Raw genomic sequence first — 23820 nt, 5'->3', positions numbered from 1 at the left:
CACAGATAAACTCATCACTGTTATCCATTTTCTGTACTTGGTGCATTTCCGTTGCAACAAAATTGGATACGGATATTGCCATACATATCAAGTATCATGTACAAAGCACAATTGTAACCATAAAGAGGACAGTTTCTGTATTAAAAAAAAAAAAAAAGACTCATTTTAATACGCGGGCATCATCTTCCAAAATGTAAAACGTACACCATTCAGCAGGCATATATTTTGTAGCATAGCATGCAGATGTATAAATGACAATTTCACATAGATTATACATGTACTCGTACTATACCACCCCTGCTTCCTTCTTATTCCATTTTCTTCTGAGCTTCCTGTCTGAAAGATTTTTCTTATATAATAGTTATGGAATTCAAAGTCTTAAATTCAGAACTATATTTGAGTGTAGTAATATCTGCTTGAAAGTTAAAAGCAGTATCGGTAAGTACAAGAATTAATACTAGAGTACGATGTTGGGCGTGAGATTAAGTTTGAGAAAATTATACGTGTGGAAATCACCATGAGTTTGGGCATTAGTAATGTAGCAGTTTTTAGTTTGCGTTTTCGTACTTGACTTGCTTGTAATGCCAACAAAATGCTACTGACTGTGGCGGGGTTGGTTATTGTTTTCCTTCATGACTACATACAAAGTGGCCACGAGTAGTCATATTATAGCCAAGATTGTCAGCTCTTGCAGAGTTTGAGAGACTTTGCAGTATTTCTTTTTAATCCGCATGAATTAATTTTTTTTTTTATGTTCTCATGGTTTCAAATTTAAGGAAATAAGTATAATTGGAGTACAAGAGAAGAGAAAAAGTTGTGCAATGTGTACTGATGTTATAAACTCCCTGAGTGGAGATTGTATGTGATTAATACTTGAATGTGGCAACGTTTTCAGAGTCTGCAAAGTCATCTGGTACTAGTAGTTTACCAGGAAGATCTCTTCCCGAGCATGGCATTAAAAAGAGTCAAAATATGAAACCATGAATGCATTTACTAGTCAGTGGAGTATACAAATCAAAGTAGAATGCATTGTAGATGCACACTCCATGGTGAACTCAGAGCTCTTTAGACTTTCGTCTTTTCTTCGCATACAAGTACATAGCTGAAAATGTAATTAATATGACAAAGAGATTACAAAGACAAAGTAATTTTTGTATAAACATACTTGTACATAATAGTGCCATTTTATGACATTCTTGTATGTAGATCTGGATTGACGGCCTAGACTTTTGAGCCTTTTTCGTAGTGACAAGAGTACCCCGGTATTCCATTTTATTATTGTTATTTGGCAAACAAAACAAAAAAAATTGAACAAATAAATGTAGAGTAAACTTTTAAAATCTCTGCATATGTTCTCATGATGTAAGCAATATGTTCTTCTAAATTGTAAACTTCTTGATAACAAGTAAAAAGGGTTACTTGTGCTTTTATATGATATTGTATGTAGTATTATGGTGTACTCAAATTAATAAAGCTCATAATTAGAATGAACAACAAAACATGTTTCTGCTCTTTATGTATTGTGGATGGGATCACCTGGTATTGATCATGCAGTGTCTTTGTGGTTGTTGTTGGGTTTTTTTCCAGTGTTTGTTTTTATTTCTATTCCACTCGGTGGTATACCCTGCTGTATGTATGTACCGAACAAGAATTCAAAACAGAACATTTCATATCACAGAAGACAATAAATAAATGTTACTGAAATCTTGTCTAAAAGCTGCCACCCCCCATATAGATAGGCCTATACTATTCAACCTTTTTCAACATTTAGCTGTCAAAGAATTACTGTATGATTTAATTGATAATCATAATCATGCAAATACAGCATTTCTTCTTTTAAACAATAATTGTCGGCAATAAACTATATGGAACAATATAAGAATCAATGCAAAATAACAAGAATCTTGTCTTTCCCTCGTATGTCATGAATTCCCCCCCCCCCCCTCCTAGGAGAGAAAGCTCTCTCTACCCTTTGTGCAGGACATCCCCCCTAACCTTGCTTCCCTACCTCCTACCCCCTAGCCTTTTGCAAAGGCAGCTCACTGTAATTTGAGGACACACACACACAGTACAAGAGCGGCAAGCTGCAAGCACTGTGTGTGTGCGAGTCCACTGCTCTCTGCGCGTGTCATCAATTTACAGCGAGCTGCCTTTGGAAAAGGCTACTACCCCCCTATGACTTCCTGCTCCCATGTACTGATGTAATCCTAACCAACAAACACACACCCCCACACTCAAATAATACTCACAACACACACACACATCTCATCACTGACTGATTACCACACGCACACACGCACACGCACAACACACACACACACACACACATAGACGAACAAGCTTAAAGGAGAATGAAGCCAAAATATACATATATGTGAATTGAGGGGAAGCAGCAATATTAGTAGCACACATCAGTGAAGTTTGAGGAAAATGAGACAATCCCTTTAACAAAATGGTACAAATTGTTGAAATTTTGGTACAGCCATCACTGGATGAGAAGACTACACATCACTTTGAGAACACATGTACAGCCAACGGTATTAAGAAATATAAAAGCAATTTAACTTTTTAATTTTTTTTTTTTGTGCAAAATGAATGAGCACTTGACTAACCTCTTTCAGAAAGCAGGGGGAATAATATCGCTCTCAACACATGTCAGCGACAAAGTCAAGGGAAAGAGGACTTTTCATTGATAATTAAATTTTGTGAAATTTTCTTTTCCTTTTCTTTACATTTTGTGGAATTTTGTGGAATTTTCTTTATCTTTTTTTTTTTTTAATATTGTTGTACATACGAGACATCAAGAACTGCAGTAGTCTTCTCATCCAGCAATGGCTGCTCAAAAAACTTCAAAATTTCATACGTTATCAACAGGCTGTCCAAATTTCCTCAAACCAGTGTTCAAACTAATATTCACTCAATCCATACAGTCCCGTGTATGTATAGTGGGTTTCATACCCCTTAAAAGTCACTGATGATTGGAGGCTTCTACCTGATAAACCAAGCAGTGATGTTGGCTTGCCAATTTTCTTTGTATTTAAACTACAAGCAGCATATCTGTCTGTCACTCAGCAAAATGGAGCACAATTAAGGACCATGGAGTTAAAACACAGTAGTATCAATCTCTCCTGAAACATGACCACTGACTGGTCTTGCAACATCTGACGAACACCTTGCAGGAACACTGGAGTGCCACAATTAAAGTTATTGTTTACCAGTGGGAGCAGTGATTTAAACAACGATGTTCGAGTTATCACATTTGATGTATATGTGTAGGTCAGTTGTATCACAAAACATCCCACCATATAAAAATTTTGCAATGAAGCCTAAGATATAAGGAGATATCACTGTTTTTCTCACTAAACCATAACTGTCTGTAGACGGTTTACATTGTAGTCTAGAAACAATCTTATTATAATTATTGTTCACGTTTTGTACATTTATACTGATTAATATTTTAACATTGGATGTTTCTATCCCTAACTCACATTTTAGAACTATTTTGAAGCACAAAAGCTGTGTTTTTGTTTCATGTGCAAATGGTTAATAATGCCTTTAAAGTACTCCTGCAGAGACAATTACACAGCAGAGCATGTAATGTGAAGAACATTGCATTCTGTCAAAATAATTTTAATACGAAAAATAAAAATCAATGGCTGTCTTTCACCATGTATTACAAATAGTTGACAATAATATTGTTGGCAAATTAATACATATCGACAAACACAACATCATAAACAATTTAAATACCCAATCAGTGAGCAGTATCTCATTTCTGCATGTTTCGTTTGTATTCTTTAAAAAAAACAAAGTACAGAGTGATAACTCTCTAAGTGATTTAAATGTGTGTTTTTTTTTCTTTTTAATTGACGTCCCATTAACAACCTTCAGAAAAGACAAGTCAAAAGGAAATGTCTTACAAATGCTAATACAAAAGCGTATAATGTATTACGTGTGTACCAATACAGAAGACTTTCATCACAACACATAGTAGCAAGAAAAAAAAAATGTAGCACACACACCATCATGTGCTGGACAAAACCAAAAAGCCTCTTGAAAACAGAATTTAAAGGGGAACTCCATTCCCATGTACACTGGGAGACCTGAGCAAGGCCAGTATCCCCTCATCGAATTTGCATCTGCGACTGAGCATGACCTCACTGTTCACAGAAAATGTATAACTTAGAATTTAATAAATAATTCTATTTCCTGTCCAATTTGGGTGAGATTTTGTTGCTAAATTTTAATGTAGGTATGTGTATACATGTATGACTTTATATGACTTCCCCCATCCCAAGAAGAGAAAGAGAAAAAAGAAATGCTGTGACCAAGTGCCATGTTAAAAGAAACCAGCCCTCTTCAGATACACAAGTACTGTTGAGTGAAACACAATGATGGTAATCAAAACAATTTACAACAGAAATCTGCAAGAAATTAAATATCGCCAGTTGGGTTACTTGACTCGCACCGAGGTGATATCTGCAAACAAGAAAGTGTACTTCCAGAAATAATAGAACCATACATGACATGACCGATACTCAAAAACAATAGAATAAAGGATTTCCTTGTTTCTGGAAAAAGAAAAAGATGGCATGACTTTCCCGTACAGATCATGGTGTCACCACCAACTTTCAACAATGGGGTTATTTTACTGCAGAGATAGTTAGCTTAGCCTCATTAAAGGGCAAGTTTATCATAGTATATTTGTATGTAAAGTGAGTGAATGCAGCAATATTAGTAGAACACATTAATGAAAGTATGAAGAAAATCTGACAATCCATTCTACAGGTTGTGAATTTTTGAAGTTGCAGTGCTGCCATTCTGGATGAGAAGACTACAACATTTTGCAACATCATGTATGGACAATGATATGAAGAAAAAAGACAATTCAAAATATTTTCACTTTTCTCGCATACCAAAAGAGCACTTGACTTGCCTCTTTGATAAAGCAGGGGGATAATATTACGGTTGATTTTCGTCAGTAACAAGTCGAGGGAATACATAGTACTTTCCTCAAAATATGAATAAAATTTCATGGAGTTTCCTTTACATTTTCTTCATACATTGTATCATTCTATGCATGTGATATCACAAACTGTAGTGAAATGGAGATCAATTTGCCTGATCCAAATGAAGATGAATGACATCATTCATGCAATTCAATACTACTGTAAAAGTGGAAATTTTCACGGTGTAGAAATTTTCGTGCATTTCGCACAACTAGAAGCTAGTGCAAAAATAAAAGCATGTAAATATTTCTGCATGCCATACCTTAATACTTTCCAGTAGTTCATGTCCTGATTCTATAGAATTAAAAGCATGAGAAATTCATCTTAACCGGCCAAGCGCGTAAAAATTACTCACGTGAAACTATTCACTTTTACAGTAATGGATTTGTGCTAGACAGTTTAGAATTCATCCAAAAGAGAAAAGAAATTTCACTGCAATTACCATATCATCAAAAGACACAGGTATGTGAACTATAAAGGAAAACAAGCGCACACTTGGGAACTTTGAACTACATGTAGATCAAGATCGGACATAATGTCGAGGGGACTTGCTACTTTGAACATAAGGAGGTCAAGCTGCTGTGACATTGCTCTCAATTTTTTTAGTTTTGTTGACACAGCACCATTATTTCCATGAACTCATTTTCAAAATAAGTTGATTTGCTAACTCTGTGCTGGGATATCGTGGATTTCTGCACGATAAACTCAATTTCCGAAAGACAACAAACAGAACGTTTATAGCATCAGACCATTTGACATCAGTCTGCTTAGCTTGTGTCTAAGGATGCATTTTTAATAGATGCATGCCATGCAACCACAAAATTTGGCCAAAAATGCTATTGAGTGACAACTCTTGTCATGAATGTTAAAGCCAACAATGAGGTGGACAAACAGAACAATATTTTTCTTTGCATTCCAAAATATATTTCATTTGGCCTTGACTTTTACACTCTGACCTTTCTATAGGCATTGAACATTTTACACGTATATAAACCAAAGTTCAGTGCAGGCTTTCCTTTTTCAAAGCTGCCAAACCTAATGAAAGCATGAGCTCAAAATTTGTTATCGCTGTAGAAAATCAACCCAGCCCTGAATTTCAACTTCACTTCTTTAGAAAATTCATCTTGCATTTTTAAAATCTGTGAGTATATTCTGCCAGGTGATTATATCCAAATGGACACAAAGGATTGCAAAAAAAAAAAATAAAAAAAAAAATAAAAATCATAACTTGAATACATCAAGCAATGCAGGCAAAACATCCTCCCCCCTCCCCTCACACACACATTCTGAATTCAAAACAGCGGAAAAAAATCTTCCTTCTGACAGCAAGCGAGGTGCTGCTGACACTCTTAAGAATATTTCATGAAGATTCCTCAACGATAGACTGCCATACCCCTCCACAGTGTCCAGACCGCCCAAACAGAGGCTGGTAATCTGCATCCCAGTCATCCCACTGGTTGCTAGGGGCAACCACAGGTTCGTGCAGGGTCGTCCTCCTCCCCTGCCTCCCCCTGCTCCCTGATGCCTCCGAGTCTGTGAGAGATGTTGAGTTTACTCTCCTCCGCTGCGTCTTTGTTCGCATTTGCCTTCTCCTGGTCTTCCTCGGCGTGAGGCTTACAAAGCTGATGATGGAGTCCTCACTGTCACTATCCTCCTGGCAGACACGACCACCAGCCTTCTCCCCATGGAGTATATCGCGTGGGTCCTGTGTTGGAGCACTGGCGGAGTCACTGCTACAGATGTCAAAATCACTGGACGGTATCACAGCTGTCATCCCTTTGCTCCTACTTTGGCAACGCTTGGAAGTCTTGGACGTTTTGCCATCTCTGATACTCGTTGCAGTTCTTGCTGAATTGCTCTTCTTTCTCATCTCCTCTTTCTTTGGCTTTGCAGTTTTCTGTGCCTTCGAAACACTGACCTTTTTTAACTTGCAACTTGACATGGTGTTATCTTGTAAGTTACTATCACTAGAAGATTTCATGTGAGGCTTGGAATGGTTGTTATTGTTGTTTTTCCTTTTACTCCTCATTTTTCTCAGAGTGCAGATGTAGTTCTCCAAGCTGAGCCTTCCCCTTTTCAGATTCCTGTATGTGAGCAAATAGAAGAAAAAAAAGTTCGAGGAAATGATATTTTTTTTCTTGCAAGATGAGAAAATTAGAAAGATTAGTGACCCTGCTTTAGCAGCATCCCAGAAATGTGTTCATACACATTATTACAGATACTATCAATGACTGTGCCATTATCATTATTCAAAGCAGCTTAGCAATACTGATGTATGAGCTGAAATCTTTTATTTGGTGAATTTCGCAAATTACATTTGAACTGCAGAGAGCAATGCCCTAACATAACATACAAACATGCGAAAAACAACAGTGCACGAAACATAATTACTTTTTAAAAATCAAGCCACGCCAGCGCTGGATGGCTCACATCTAGTAACTACATGTACAGCGGACTCCCATTATAATAAAGTCCTCAGCACCGGCAGTTTTCTTTTGTTATATCGAAATTTCGTTACAAGCGCACAAATAAACAATACGAAGACATAGAGTGGATAATGTTGCAGTCTGAATTTTCACTTCGTTGTAACCAGAATTTCGTTATAACGTGAGTGCACTGTACTCCACGCCTAGCACACTGTGTGGGCCACAATGTAGTGATATCTGGGGCATGACAACACACTATATTTGTACAGTTCTCAAAAAGCAGAACACAAGACTTGTTTATGTACATATCAGGGAATCACTGAGTAAAAACACTCACTACTCATATCATCCCTTGTTACTCATTCTGTTTATTTCATGAGTACCAGATACATCAATGCATCTCCAAGAGCACCTTTTAACCCGTTGAGGACGAGTCCCGAGTATACTCCGGCAAGTGTCTATGGAAAATGCATGTTGTAGCAAAATCAGCCCGTCCTCAACGGGTTAACGACGCACTCATTAAGTGACCATAGCATGATTCAGGCTATCAACTTCACACACCAGTACACACTATAGGTACATGTAGATGTATACCATACTTGGAATGTAGCAGACATTTCTGCCTTGATTGCTACACTTTCATAAAGCCTCACCGATCTAAGAAGAGCTTCGCTGATTCTACTTCAGTCTCCTTGCCAGGCACAGTCCAACGATGCTGCCCTTTGACCCAGAGATCATCTAAATCCAGCTTACGCTTTTCCTTTTTCTTCTTCTTCTTCCTTTCTTTCTTTTTTCTCCTGCATCATGAAAACAAAACACAAAACACAAAGTGCTTGGAACACAATTCTCAGAAATATCTGAATATAGCAAAACTTAATAAGCCTACCATGCAAAATGTTGCATCTCACAGATCGTACACATAAGGCAAGTTCTGCAATGAGGTCATCAAATCAGAAAGTGCAAGAAAAAATTAGCAATCTCTTTCTCAAAGTAAACAAATGGACTTGTCCTTTGTCTTCCTTTAATCAAATTCTGGTACTTACACTGTCTGTATCTCACCACATCATCAATTGTTTGCTCAAATTTTGAGCAAAGAATTCTTGTTATTGCGTTTTTTTCAAATGGGATTCTGCTCATGCAAACTTACTTTAATCGAGGCTTGAACATCATGAAGAGAACGTCCTCGTCTGTCAGCACTGTAGCATTAGGCTCCTCTGACTGTTTAAGATCCTCCGCTACAGCAGTCTCTTTCACATCCCCTTGGTACATAAATTCTGGCTCCTGCAATGATGAGGCACCTCTCCTGCTGCTGACCCTGTGTGACACGATCCCACTGTCGTGCCCTGGAGGACTGTCCTCCTTCACGATTGTAAGATCTGTAAAACCACCACCATCAGTCTGCTCTCCTTCATCTGATCTACCACTACCACTGGGAGCATTGCCATCAGGGAGGATGTCGTGGTCGGAGTCGATGCTGAACACTCCACTGGAGAAGCTCGCCTGGTGGGTTAGTCCGTGGTCATTATCCAGCATCCCTCCCTCGTCACCTCTCCCCACAGGGGTTGCCACCGATGGCGTCTCGGTGGAACTGGTGCTCTGTAGCCGGCCACTACTGTTCCGAGACCCTCTCCGTCTTTTCTTGAATCTCGGCAGTTGCTGCACCGGAAGACTGCTGTACTTTTCAAACCTGAAATCGACACAATTTCATACCATTTTAAAGATCTTCCAGCTGTTTCAAGCAGGTTTCTGTGAGTGTTAGATACTGTACTTTCATGCATGCATCAAGTCTCATGACATTGTAAAAATGTACCTGACACTAATAACAGATCTCAGCATGCAGCAGCAGCTAGAGAGCAAAACATTTGTTGTCATTTGTATGCAATTATTTTACCATTGTAATACCAGTACCAGCAATTCCTTTGTTTGTGAGAAAAACATTGATCCATCTCTATCCCAGCACCATATTATAATACAGCCATGTTTTATTGTTGCCAATGTCTGCATAAATTTAAATGAAAATAAACAGTCTCAAAACAAAACAAATATTCAGCCTTTGATAGTTACTGAATTTAGACGCTGTCAATGCAATGAGTATGAGGGCATTGCAATGCCAAAGGCATGCAATGGAATGTCGTCTCCATGCCAACATCGATTTTCATGCATGGGACTAATATAAAAATCGCAAACGGTACGTTCCCACAAAAGAAAACAAATACTACATCTAGTAGACAAACTGGCAATAACCAAGTACTCACAAAAACTCGAATGCATCTTGTAAATCTCTTCCACGTTGCACATCTGAAAAATTCATTTTAAGTCATGATGGCTTACGCAGAGATGACAATAGCTTTCCTTTTGGACTGCAGCACACCATTCACTTTATTCACACTAATCTCGATCTCCAGTGCATGATAATGCAACAGCGCGCATCGCAGACAATCGCAGATTTATTTGTCGCAGGATCGCGTCGCGTGAGTTGTAGTCGCGATCTCCTACAATACCATATGCAAGCGTCGGAAGCGTTCGTGATTCGATTTCGATCGCACCCTCTCTCCCGGCTCAGAAAAATGTATAGGAACGGAGACGTTGTACATACATGAGCGAAAACCGGTAAAGACTCAGATGACTGCCGGTACATGTACAATCATTGGCGGGTTGTTTGGACCAGGGGACGGTAGTAAGCTGTTCCACAACTATTACACTAAGCTACAAGCTTCCTACGTTTTTGTTTTTTGTTTTTTAATCAAAACAAGCTCTAAGTTTGCAACTGATTGAATTTGAATAAGCTCTATGAAGTTGTGTGAGTCCTGGGTCAGAGTTTGAACATAATCAAAATAAAACCAGAACCGAAAAACTAGAAATGTCGCTAAGGCGACTGGTATGCCTCCGCCATAATGCATGATTCTCCTAATAGGTCTATAGTACATGTGGACAATGTGTGATTACTTTTTCACTAAATTGGCAAAATATTAAAATGACAAGTTTGTCACAAATGTGTTGAATGTTCATCTTCCTTGACCTAGGTTTCATTGGATGAATAGGAGAGCATGTATGTGGGAATTTAAGGACTTTAACTTGACTTTGACCCATTCATAAGTTTATGCATTGAGTAATTTTCAAGGTATGGATGGAGAAAAAGTGCAATTTCTGTATTGAAAAGTACATTGTTACCATTTTCATCTGGCCTTTGACCCTAAAATTCATAGGATAATCACTGTCAGGCAGAACATGCATAAATATGTACCGGTAGTAAGTTTCAATAAAGATAACTTGAGCCCCTTCCGAGATATGGAGGAAAAAGTTAGTTCAGCACCTTCCCTTGATCTTTGACCTTTTGACCTTTGAGGCAAAAAAAAAAAAAGAAAGTTTCCAGAGAATCTCTATTAGGTTATACATGCATAGTATACACAAAGTGTAAAAAAAAAAAATGATAATCCTGCTGGCATATTGCATAAATATGAGGGAAATAGTAAAATTTTGAAGTGTTGCCCTTGACCTTTGACCCCTGACCTTTGACCCCATGAACCCTAACTTCTCTAGATAATCACTGCCAGTCAGTACTATGTTCAATGAAGATACCTTGAACAATTTCCAAGATACGGAGAAAAAAGTGAAGTTTTAATATTTTTACTTGACCTTTTGACCTTTGACCTCATGACCCCGAACTGTCACCAACTTTCACTAAGTTTCAAGAAAATATCTTCATGCATTGCATAGATATGGTGGAAATAGTGAAATTTTATGTATTTGACCTTGACCTTTTGACCGTTGACCTTGAGCATGTGCACCAAAAAGTTGATAGGCACAACTTCACCCCCTAATACACATGCATGCCAAGTTTCATAAGGATACTTCAAAAGGATTTTTAGTTACGCTGTCTACAAAATTCATTACGGACGGACGGACGGACAACCCGAAAACATAATGCCTTACGGCGCCACTTTGTGGCGGAGGCATAAAAAAAAAGGTGTTTGAAAAACAATCAACAACTAAAAGCCATGAATGCTGAATCCTCACAACTCTTTATAAACTAAACATTCTATAGTTCATTTAAAAAAAGGATAAGAAGATTGGTGTGCTACTACTATGACAAATGTCTGACTGTCTAAGGCAATTACTAGTACATAATCTCATTTAATTTGATATTGTTTTGCTAAAATGCATTATCTGCACAAATTTGTCACCAGCAGTACTCATCATGTTGTTCAAGGGCTGATTCATTAATGGAGGGATATACACGATGGGGTGATTGTTGATAGTTGATAGTTGATAGTTGATATATCAAGAGTGATATAGTCCAAGTATTGAAGGACTGCAACTCGTAAGGATATCATTCTTAGCCAAGTTTTTATGTGTTACATGTACTTGAAAACTGTATAGGCCTACTCCCAAAATGCTAGAAATTTGCAAACATTGACACATATATTGTATATCCACACAAGCATACATTCAAAAGACTCAAACACTTAATACACCTGTAGGTACATTCCATTGGCATGGACCACAAGTACAGTGTAGCACTTGTCTACTCTGACCTAGAAAGGTTACATTTGCAGGCATTGGCAAGAGTACGGTACACACTCTTGAAAAGGATGTGCTGCTTGTTATCTATTGATTTCCAAATCCTACTTATTTTTCCAGCTCAAAGATCAATAAAGATGGTGACATTATCCAATGTCCACATAACACAGAAAAATAAGGCATAACCTTGTTTAGCCCAATTTGTGCCTTGATCACTTCTGGAACCCAAGGATGTACCACAGTACTGTACTGCAGATTAAAGGACAAGTTCACCTTCATAGACATGTGGGCTGAGTGAATGAAGCAATATTAGTAGAACACATCAGTGAGAGTTTGAGGAAAATCGGACAATCCGTTCAAAAGTTATGAATTTTCGAAGTTTCTGCTCAGTCACAGCTGGATGAGAAGACTACTATAGCTTGTGATGATATAAAGAAAGAATAAAGAGAATTCAACAAATTTCTATTTTTCTCGCATAACAAAAGAACACTCGACTTCTCTCTTTCAGACGGCAGGGGGAATAATATTACCCTAACATACGCCAGTAACAAGTGGAAGAAATGTGCACTTTATTCAAAAAGTAAAGTTTTGTGAAATTCTCTTTTCATTTTCCTTATATTGTTGTACGCATGTGATATCATACACTGTAGTAGTCTTCTCATCCAGCAGTGACTGCACAGATAATTTAAAAATTCATAACTTTTGAACGGATTGTCCGATTTTCCCCAAACTTTCACTGATGTGTTCTACTAATATTGTTGCCTTCACTCAATCCACATGTATATGAAGGTGGACTTGTCTTTTAATGTTGAACACATGGAATGTACCAGTGGTAAGTCGTATTGAAAGGATGGTACATGTACAGCTTTGGTTGAGATGGGGTTTCAGGTTTCTAATGGTTTTTATGATGATTTTTTGTTGTTTAAGAGATAATGAGGAATCTCTTACAAAATATAAAAGAGCATAAATTCTAGGAGGAATTTCAGAGTTTATTTGATGAAAATTGGTTTTGAAATGGCCGAGATATCCAAAACAAAGCAATCCTTATACAAGATGGGGCGCACCTTTTATTAGATGGCTTTGTTTACGGTGTACTTTGTTTTTGGATATCTCAGCCATTTCAAAACCGATGTTCATCAAGTAAACTTTGAAATCCTCTTTAACATTAATTCCTAAAGTATCTCACAAAAAGTTAAAAGCTCAATCCTCACCTCAACTAGCCTTTTGACAAGACCTCGTGGCTGAAGATTGAGACTAACTCGCCACACCGAGCACTGTGAGAAACGCGAGACCGAGTGGCGTAGCAACGAGGCCTTTTGAAACCTGGGTTTTTTTCCCTACCGCCTCCTGATGAAGGCGAGTATGAATTATTCATATATTCATGAGTCAGATCACAGTTGGTATGCTAATGAGGACGTGTCAACGCTGGCAATGCAGGCAGCTACCGCAGGCAGGATGGATACGGATGAGCGAACCGCCGACATGCATACTTATGCATATTCATTAGATACGATGGCGTGGTGAGCAATGCGGTCACTGATTGGCTGCTACCCTTTTTGGGAGCAGAATCGGCGAGAAACAACGCTCAAGATAAGAAATTCATGTCAGGTTTCAAAGGCCTCGCGGCTGCGCCGCTCGGTCACGTGTTCACCCGTTCTCTCGCAGTTAGTCTCTTTTTCAGCCAGGAGGCCTTGCCAAAAGGCTACACCTCAACCCATACTACACCATCCCTTTAAACCACTGATATATTTTCAATGGGTTTCAGTGATTGACAGATGCATCTAAATTCTTGCTGTTGTCTGTGATTGACGGCATTACACACACACACACACACACACAAACAAACATGTACACATACAGTAGTCCACCAGCAGCATAAATCTACATGTATCATCTACAGTAACACACAATACTGACCAAGCCTCGTGAATGAAAAAGGAAATGACAAGATTTACAAATAGACTTGTTATGCATTGCTGTGTATGGTCATGTTACATTCTAACAGTGACAAGCTTGGGCATACAATGTATCTTTAACTGTAAAACAAATAATGCATCAGTTACCTTTCTATCCTTATCGAAATTTGATTACAGGCACATTCTCTGGAAATCCATACGATGCTTCGGTCTATTCAGAAAAAGAGTGATCATTCATACACTTTAACAAATCAATATAATCACCATTTCTTCACTGCTCAAAATAACCACCAACAAGAAAACTACATTAAAAGCAGAAAAAACAATTAAAATATGTTTGGCAATAAATTAAGTACACTGTATGTTTGCATCTTATCTTATTTTCTTGTCTATGATTAAAAATTCTAAAATTTTCAATAATACAGTGCATTTACTTGTAATCTGGACAGCTTCTTAGACTCAGCTGTGCAGGAACTAGGATATATTGTATTTAAAATGGATCAATGTAACAGGTGAAATGAATGACAAGAAAATGAATATCTAAATACTACTTGCATCATGAAATGACATACAAATTTGTTTTGAAGGACTCCAATACACATACTCTTGACTTGTCAAACATTTGCTACAGATAGCAGCCACAGCACAGTCACAGCATATACTGTAAAACCACAAATATTCGCATGCATTTTAATTTCGCGACTTTCATGACATCCAAGATTTGCGAAATTAAAATGCACAAGCAAGTTTTTTGTCTGCACCAATATGCATTGAATGTCAATGGCAATTCATGAAAAAAAGTTCATGCTGCAAAAATACCTTCCTTTACAGTATGTCTGTCTAAATGTTACACATAATGTACATTGCATTTCCACTTGTTCATGGCACAAGAATAGTGTCACATTTATTCCAGTCCAGCTGGAACTCAAGTATTGTAGCAGACTCGTAGGTACGACCATGAAGTGGGAGTATAGTAATCACCATTGGCAATGACAGACCTGACACAAGCATGATTCTCAGTGTGCTACAAATGATTAAATGATGTACGGGTCTTCCTGCTCAGTGTACAGAACACTTATTCAAAACACAATCCAATCAGAATGAAGTCATCGATGGCTGGCTTAGATTACTGGCAGCGTCTTATTGCCTGCTGGAATGGCAATTCAACATATCGTCGCTGGGGTGACAAGACCTTGATCTCAAATTTTGGTGAAAATGACTTTTTTGCATTAGTGGTCAAATAATCGGTTAAGTGATGTCCTGTCCAAATCCCAGCTGTCTTACCCAAAAAATGAAGCCACCACGGTATGTCAAAGGAACGGCTATCCCATTCAGTATAGTGCGTTGGCCGCCATGTTTTTTGGCTCTCCTGAACATTTGACATTTTTGAGATACGAGGTCTTGTCGCCCCAGCGACGATATGTTTATGTTGACATTGACAAAATAAGATGAGCACAGAAGCTGGTTTGGTTTTTTAGAAAATCTGGATGTACAATATGAAATTTGAGGATTTGCTATTAAAGGATTCACATACGTGTATTCATGTCATGGCCATACAGTACATCACATGTCTCCTATTGACATGCCACAAATTTTAACTACATTTTTTTCCTTTTTTTTTTTTTAAAGAGGGGGGGGGGGGGCATGACATCAAAATGAAAACCTGTATCCTTAACATCATTTCTTGTTGTTGTTGTTGTTGTTGTGTTGCTTTTACATAGAAATGACTTTTGGTGGTAGCTGTTGATTTATTGCAAAAAAGAACGGGAAAAAAGACTAATGGGAGAGCTACTGTATGAGCTGTTGACTTCATCATCAGGTTCTAAATTAGTGTTGTAGTCAACTTGACTCTGCTATGGAATTGCACTTCAAATGAGTCATGGCAATCTATAAAGACAACACATTCTTGGGTGCCATTTTCGGTGGTCACAACTCTCACTCCATTATGGGAGGTCCTGCATGGAAACAGGTGTACTGCTACAGCGAATGAAAGGTCTGTTTGGGATGGAATGAAGACTACACACTGTACAGCTGTAGCTTCAATACACATCACTGAATGCTTGCGTACCCACGGGTGCAACCATTGAGCTGCAATAAAGCAGACACTACTCATTATCTCTGTGCAAAATTTATGGCTATTGAATGTTCTCCTTGCAAGAACCCACAATCTAAGAACATAAGAATATCTAAACTTATTCTCACAGTACATACATACATGTAGGGCATCACAAATACCACTGTTTGGTCATGATGTGGAAAGTAAATGTAATCAAGATGCTTTTATCTTGATGTCTTTGCATGACATAACAAACAGACTCACAGGGGGAATCAAGATAAATTTGTATAGGGTATGAAAAAACAATTTCTCCTACTAGCCCAAATGGGAGTTTTGACAAATGTCAATGTTTTACCAGCACGTACCAATTAATTTTACAGTTTTCTTGCCTGCCTACAGAGTTATAGTTGTCCTGGGCAAGTGAGCTGTTAAGATCACAGCACCTTGTTGGTACTTCTTGCAAAGACACAAAGTCCAACTCATCAAATTACTGACTCAGACTGAGATACTTTCTGTATATAATTATGTAAATATATTACATGTAATGATGTAATTCTTGTGCATAAAGTGCATAGTTTTATGCTACCTGGCAACTGCTCTACAAGTAGCTTTTAGGGACCCTTTCTCTACACATGTATTTATTATTGAACTCTCCCATTTTTTTTTTTTTTTATGCATGCAACATGTGGTTTTCACTCATATATTATTATTTCCTCGTTCCTGTTTAATGCCACATGTAATACACTATAAATATTACACTACTTCACTTTCTTTATCAGATCATGTAGGGTTTGAGAATTTACTATGAATACAATATCTAAGCCCTCAGAGATACCAAGCACACATGCAAGCAATTACTCACGATAAAAACATGCACCACATCTCTCGTATTTCCTTTATAAGTGTGGTATTTCAGTGATTGCACTATTATATAATAACATGTCCACTGGTAAAAACAATTCAAAGTAAAATCATGGAAATGAGGACAGCACAAAATTCACTGCAGATACATAATACTATGACACTGCTGTATGAACTGATGACATACATAATTGTAGTTGCTCACATCACATGAAGCCACAATATGATTCTGTCTCATTTATCTATGAACACAATATGCACTGTTCTGAACACCAAATTCAAAAGGTATACTTCATGTCTAACATCTAGATAAGTTTTCACTCACTGTGTCATGACAGAAAGAAATTTCTGCCTTTATTTTCATCCGTTAGCAATTCTATGGATTCCCAGTTTCCGGAGATGTGAGACTGACGAATGGCATCGAGAACCGTCTGCACATATAAAGCATCCTCAAAAGTTGCAGCGAATGCAACAGGCTCACCATCCCAATTTAGGCGTTCTTTCTTTCTCTCAAACGACTCCTTCAGAGCATCGGTAAGCTTCAGGAGTCCCTTGTAGTACGGAAGAGGCAGCTCCGGGGTTGGAGCCATGCTGTACTTCTGGCGTTCAGGGACATGTTGAATGTCGGCCATAATCAGCGTCTCCCTGGTGTGGGACGACGTCTGGCCGTAGAGATCTGCGTCCTTGATCAGCAAGCGCCCTTCCGACCCTATCACCATGATTTCCTGTCGAAACTGCCCAGGAAAGTGGGCATTGAGGGTCACTGTGGCACAGGCTCCCCGGCTCAGCTCCATCTGAAACGTGCAGAAGTCATCGCTGGTGATGTGCCGGATGCCGTTGATGCGGTCGTTCTGCTTGATGAAGGTCTTGAGCATGCCGCGAACCTTGGTGGCTCGCTGCCCGATGAGAAAACTGATGATGTCTATGATGTGTGAGCCGAGGGTATTCAGCAACCCTCCGCCCATATTCTCGTCACACATCCAGTTGAACTTGTCCGTTAGCAAGCTCCCACATGATAGGCGCACGTCACACAGGAAGACCTCACCTATCTCTCCTTCCTGGATCATTCGCTTCGTCCTCACAAATGCTGGCAAGAATCTCAGACCGTGCGTCATGATGGACACAAGTGAAGGGTAGTATTGGGCTGCCGTCACCATCTTCAGCGCGTCGGCCTGCTTCAGCCCTGCAGGACGTTCACAGAGAACGTGCTTGCCGATGCCCAGTGCCTTGGAAGCAACCTCTCCATGGAGGTGCGGAGGGCAGGTCACCCAGACCAGGTCGACCTCTTGGTGCAGGAGAACCTCATCCACCTTGCTGGTGTGAAACGGGATGCGGTACTGCCTGGCCACTTCACGGGCTTCCTGGTCTGTGGGGCCCCAGAGGGCGACGACCTTGATACCAACAGCTTGCAGGGTATTGATGAGTATGCTGGTCAAGGACCCTGTCCCCACCACTCCTACACCCTCCAACATCATGTAATTTGGTGTTTACTTTGCAGTATCTGTGGGGGAAACAAAAAATCAATCCATATTGACAAAAGCATGGCATAAGGAACAAAGAACTGAAGAATTCACAATACAATATGTGACAATAAGCTGAACAACTGATAATTTAGATGAATCACACTAGCATTGAAAGACAGGTAAAACAAGAAAGTGGTACATCGATGTGCTGTAGACTTTCACATAGCACATGCCAGGAGACTACATGTACAATACATGTACTTCTGGCAGTCTAAAACCTACATGTAACTGCAGCAGCGACCCCAATACGTACCGTTACAGCGCCCCGCGCCGGGGTTATGTAAAACCCTGATCCTGACCACTTAGGCATACTGAATGACACTTTAAATGGACATTTATAGAAGAAAGAATGCCCAAGGGGCTGAAGCTCTGATTAGCTTCTTTTTTTTTTTCCTCTTTTATAGATCACAGACCTGTGCAGACATGTGTGCTCTGTATTGCTGACTACATCACAAATCTAAACATGCGTTTCACTTTAAATACATCTTCTGAGAATACATTGGTCAGCTTTGATGCTCAATCATTGTAATAGAGTAATATTTTCATGCAAGTATCAAGTGCTGGCAGCTTCTTCAGGAGTGGTATATTGTAAATCCCCACTTTTCAGCAAGTTTTTCACTGTTCACTACTTTAAAATGTATTGGAGTCCAGGTAATATATTAATTGCAATACAATAAATACAAACAATCAATTCAATTTCTTTTTTTTTTGGGGGGGGGGGGAGGGGTAAAGGTCAGTGAAACACTGTTCAACATTCCGTTAACCCCATTCTAATGTTCAAGTGGATATTTCTGTGCTAGTAGTTTTTCAAGCTATGGATTTCATGTGCTTTCAATTCCGCAGAATCAAGACATAATACTGCTACTGGTACATGTAAGCAAAACTATTTACAGATGTATATACATGTATGCTTTTATTTTTGCACTAGTTTCTGGTCATACAAAACACACAAAAAAAATTCAACATAACAAAAATTTCCACTCTCAAAGTGGAAATCCACCCCGTCTCAATTCTAGTCCGAAGAAGTCTGATCCACTGTAGTCAGTGGTCCGATCACAGTTCGGCTCATGATTCGGCTGAGGGAGACGACAGCTTTAGCAAACTTCTTTTATGATGTCATACTAAGAAGCCTCTACGCACGCACCCTGGCATTACTACATGTACAGGCTGCGTGATGCGCAGAGAAGACAACGAAGGCAATGTTACCTAGCAAGACCTATGCTCTTTACTGGAAAAGACTTCCATATGTACCCCCCACTATTATACACCTACAATGTATGAGCTTCCTCTGAAGTCCACATTTCCCTAGGACACCGAGATCAATGTTACCCTAACTCTAACCCTAATCCTAAACTGAGTATAAACGCGCTGCCTCGCCAAACTAGAGTAGTGTGATTGATCGTTAATGACTTGAGTCGAAAAGAGTGAAAGGAAGAAGGGCTGCCAGCTGTGATGACGCCATCACGTTCAAAATAGTTCTGGCCGGATTTTTTTTATGGTCGATATACTCGAGTTATCTTGATTTTATAGAGCAGTTTTCCTCCCAAACCACTCCATTTTCATAAAAATTGTGTGGTCAACCTACTTTTTGACAGCCGTTCCGTTCCCAGGTTTTTTAGGGGCCCCAGATGACTGGAAAGACAAATTTCAACCCTTTGGGCTGAAATTCATCTTTAAGGGAGAGCCGCCTCCGGCAGCTCTTATACGCACCAATATGCAAATCTATATGACGCAAAACCGGTATACTGTAGGCCTACTGTAATCCCAAAACCACCTAAACTTATTCATGTTACTTATACATAATGCATAGTGAGGGATACATGGAAGTCTTGCCCTTTTACTCTTGATGACAGCTTAACTTCGGCAATCTAAGGTAAGCTTTGTATCAATGCTAATTCGACTGGTGATCACAGAATCATCAACAGCGCCCCCACACCCAACGGGACTATGCGCCTTTAATTATGGTAGGCCTTCCAATACCTTGGCCAACAGTAACCCCCGGGCGCTGCTTGTAATTTAGTTTCTACTCAGTTATACAGTGGCCATGGGAGCTACACTGTACACGTTTTGGGGTTGGTTGCAGTTAGGCCAACAGTAACTACACGCAGCCGCTGTCGCTTTGCTACAGCGGCTGCACATCTACCCTCTTGTAGGCGTTGCCATTTTCAGCGGTAGGTGTATGTTTCCTTCATGAATATCTTTATTTATTGTAGAAAACTAAAACATAAGGAATCCCCATAGTCTATGATATTCATTCAATAATCGGTATGTGATTAAAAAAAAAAAAATTACGTCAAAAACCCACCCAAATCCGTGATTAAAATCAGGTCTATAAGCGTCCGTACTGCTGCACTCCTCATCTTCTGCGTGTTATTTGAATGGCAATCACTCTTGTATACTACAACGTAGCGAGTCGGAAAAGTTCATATGACCTAATCGCCCCGACTAGGTCATGACCTTGTCAGAGCGAAGTGACGCAGCAAAGGTCAGATCATGAGAGCAGCATGCGCGGAAATACATGTACAAAACGTAGCAGATGACAAGCTTTACGTAACACACAAAACGCACAGGCATACGTAAAATGTTACCACTGGGACGGTACTTCCGGTTGAGTGTTTGTGGTAGTTCGTTGATTTTGTGAATCAGCGCACAATCTTTCCTACGAAAAATTCAACAATTTTAAAGGTCTGGATGTAAAAACACCAAATTCAACTCGCTCATCAACAAAATACGATGTACAATGTAGGTGAGTGGTAAAAATCATCTTACTGTTAAAATCAAACAAAATAAAAGACATTTTATGTGATTTTTCCGGCATACTCGTGAAATAGGCCCCACCACTGCGTGTCCGTACTAATACTACGGCGGCTCGCCTGTTTATACTCGTGAGTTCAGCCCCACCGTGTGGCGTTCATCGGTAGGTAAGCACGGTGGCCGGCGGCGGGGCTTCCTTCCACAGTATATGGTTGGACCTACTACTAATCGACCGCCTAATGTTTATTTGCTAGATAAGAATATTTAACACTGAAATTCACGTAAAAAACTTGACCTACGTGATTGAGAAAATCCAGCTCTATCAAATGCTGTTGTTCCCTTTTCGATTCGAAGTTTCAGTGCAAAAATATCGCCGACGAACTTGTGTGGCCTCGTTTCAGCTCCCCGCGGTAAATCGCGTTGTTAGGATCGACCGCTGTTTTTGCATTGACAATGTACGCAAACCGAGTTGTATTGAACACCATGTTGTACGAAGCTTTTTAGAAGCCTTTTAGAAACTTCCATAGACATTACATTGTGCTGTCATTACGATTCGGTGAAAATATTCATTCGAAATTTTGCCCTTGATTAAAACCATTAATGAACAGTTAATTATCGCGTTTTCCCACACCATCCTCATCTACATTCAAAGCCAATCCATTTTTATACTGTGTGCTTTGCGCGCAGAGAAGTGCGTACTACAGTGTTCAGTGCGCGAATTATACGCGGTCGGTTTCAATAAGGGTGGTCGATATGTAGTACTAGTAGGGCTACCATACTCGTGAAGTTGAGTGTTGCTCTACCAGGGCTGATCAACGTACACCATCAAGATCAAGATCAAGATTAATGCAGCCCCACCAAACGGCGTTTACGCGAGATTGATACAGCGGTGGGGCCGATTTCCACAGCATTTAAAGCATCTTTCGTCCTCCCTTTCTCCCGTTTTTTATTCTCGGAAGGACTCCCTAATGTCCCTCGACTAATTTAACAGCCAATTTAGGCCTAACCATAATTTACAACCCTAACGCCAGTAACGGTTAATTTTGGCCTACCAAACGAGTTAACGGAGTTAACCCTAATAAACCCTAACCCTAACCCTAGCTAGCTAGGACCTACCCTTGCTTGCTATCGCACGCGTGCACGCACACTGCGGTGGGGCCTATTTCACGATTTTGCCATTTTTCCGTCAAAAGCGACAATCGTTTACAACGTTTAAACACTATCACATTAATTATGTCAGACTGCTGTGCAAAGCACAGCGGTCGACATGGTCAGGCTAGGCCAACACTGCAACAGCTACTTCAATACGCGGGACTGTAATATATCAATGACTGCTATTCCAAAGGCGGAAGCCCACACCTGACACCCCTTATTAGCTAAGCCAATGTTAGGAATCTAATTCTAGAGTGCAATTTAACTAAGCAGCTAGGAACCAGTTAACTCATTCACGAATTAACTTATTAGTTTCTTACCTAAATGATTTAGTGTGAGCCGCTAGAGTGACTCCAAAACAGGATAACCTTATCCCCTTGTCAGCCAGATGTGCATCGCGTCGAATTGGATTTGACGGATCGGACAGTTATGCAGTACATGATTGTGTACACAATGTAAGTCGCGTCGCGTCGCGTCGCATCGGAATCCACAACCAGTGCGCAACGCAAGCCACGAGTGCAGCAGACTAAGAACTAACCTTCGTCTCCGATAGCCATATGACAATCCCCATTTTATGCTATGGCAATCTATGTTCACAACTACTTTGTACTTCAGTACGCATTTTACAGCGGACCAGGCAAGATAATTATTATACCCACGGAGGTGGAAAGAGACGCGTCTCTTTCAACGGCGTAAATCCATACTGAGGAGTGGGGGGGATGATCGGCGATAGTCACCATCACCACGATTACAAGCCCATAACCGAACCGGCGCAGCCTTGAGGGGGACGGGGGGTGAGAGAAGCTTGGTAACCCCCCCCCCCCCCCCCCCACACACACACACACTTTACAGGGATCGGATGTCTCACTCTTTTGCATGAAATATAAAGTGGGAGGAGAGTGATATATTTCTGACAAACTGTTACAAGCGAGCTTGAAAATTGTGACATTTTACAGTCCCAAAACTGCAGTTTGTGACTGTATTTTGTCCGCTTTGGAAATTAAGGGGGGGGGGGGCACCGGGTGAAGCTGCTGGCAATTACTACTGACAGCAACATCAAGAGAATGGCATAACAATTAAATGCGAGCGAGCGAAGCGAGCGAGCTTGAAAATTTTGACATTTTACAGTAAAAAAAAACTGCCGTTTTGGGCTGTATGTTTTTCGCTTTGGAAATTAAGGGGGGCGCACAGGGCGCAACTGCTGGCAGTTCGTACTGGCAGCAACATCAGGAGAATGGCATAACGATTAAATGCGAGCGAGCGAAGCGAGTGAGCTTGAAAATTTTGACATTTTACAGTCCCAAAACTGCCGTTTGTAGCTTTATTTTTAGCTTTGGAAATTAAGGGGTAGCACCGGGCGAAAACTGAAAACTGGTGGCAATTACTGGCAGCAACATCATGAGAATGGCATAATGATTAAATGCGAGTGTGCGAAGCGAGCGAGCTTGAAAATTTTGACATCTTACAGTCCCCAAAACTGCCATTTGTAGTTATATTTTTCGCTTTGGAAATTAAAGGGGACGCACCGGGCACAACTGCTGTCAATCACTGGCAGCAACATCAGGAGAATGCCATAGCGATTAAATGCGAGCAAGCGGAGCA

At 39.9% G+C, this 23820-nt stretch overlaps 2 protein-coding genes across 2 annotated transcripts; both read right to left on the bottom strand.

Moving 5' to 3' along the window:
* Positions 1–6369: 6369 nt before the first annotated feature.
* On the bottom strand, positions 6370–9823 carry LOC140233156 (uncharacterized). The gene is made up of 4 exons (XM_072313272.1): positions 9691–9823; positions 8583–9122; positions 8089–8232; positions 6370–7093 (listed from the first exon to the last, which is right to left on the bottom strand). The coding sequence occupies exons 1-4, from the start codon at positions 9744–9746 to the stop codon at positions 6370–6372; spliced, it is 1464 nt and encodes a 487-aa protein (XP_072169373.1). The 5' UTR covers positions 9747–9823.
* Positions 9824–13930: 4107 nt separating this feature from the next.
* On the bottom strand, positions 13931–22605 carry LOC140232498 (glucose-fructose oxidoreductase domain-containing protein 2-like). Its single transcript, XM_072312592.1, has 2 exons — positions 22539–22605; positions 13931–18290 (listed from the first exon to the last, which is right to left on the bottom strand). The coding sequence occupies exon 2, from the start codon at positions 18262–18264 to the stop codon at positions 17119–17121; it is 1146 nt and encodes a 381-aa protein (XP_072168693.1). The 5' UTR covers positions 18265–18290; positions 22539–22605; the 3' UTR covers positions 13931–17118.
* Between the last annotated feature and the right edge of the window lie 1215 nt (positions 22606–23820).

Source organism: Diadema setosum, chromosome 9, assembly GCF_964275005.1.
Source record: "Diadema setosum chromosome 9, eeDiaSeto1, whole genome shotgun sequence".
Lineage (NCBI taxonomy): Eukaryota > Metazoa > Echinodermata > Echinoidea > Diadematoida > Diadematidae > Diadema > Diadema setosum.
Note: the sequence above shows the minus strand (reverse complement) of the source record. Positions and strands in the feature narration are given on the sequence as shown.

Excerpts from the sequence above, each read along its gene's own strand:
- LOC140233156 (XM_072313272.1), bottom strand. The coding sequence starts at position 9,746 with ATGAATTTTTCAGATGTGCAACGTGGAAGAGATTTACAAGATGCATTC. Across the intron at positions 8,233-8,582 it reads ATGTTCAAGCCTCGATTAAA|GAGAAAAAAGAAAGAAAGGA; the intron begins GTAAGTTTGCAT and ends TTCATGATGCAG. Across the intron at positions 7,094-8,088 it reads GCGAAGCTCTTCTTAGATCG|GAATCTGAAAAGGGGAAGGC; the intron begins GTGAGGCTTTAT and ends GCTCACATACAG.
- LOC140232498 (XM_072312592.1), bottom strand. The coding sequence starts at position 18,264 with ATGATGTTGGAGGGTGTAGGAGTGGTGGGGACAGGGTCCTTGACCAGC.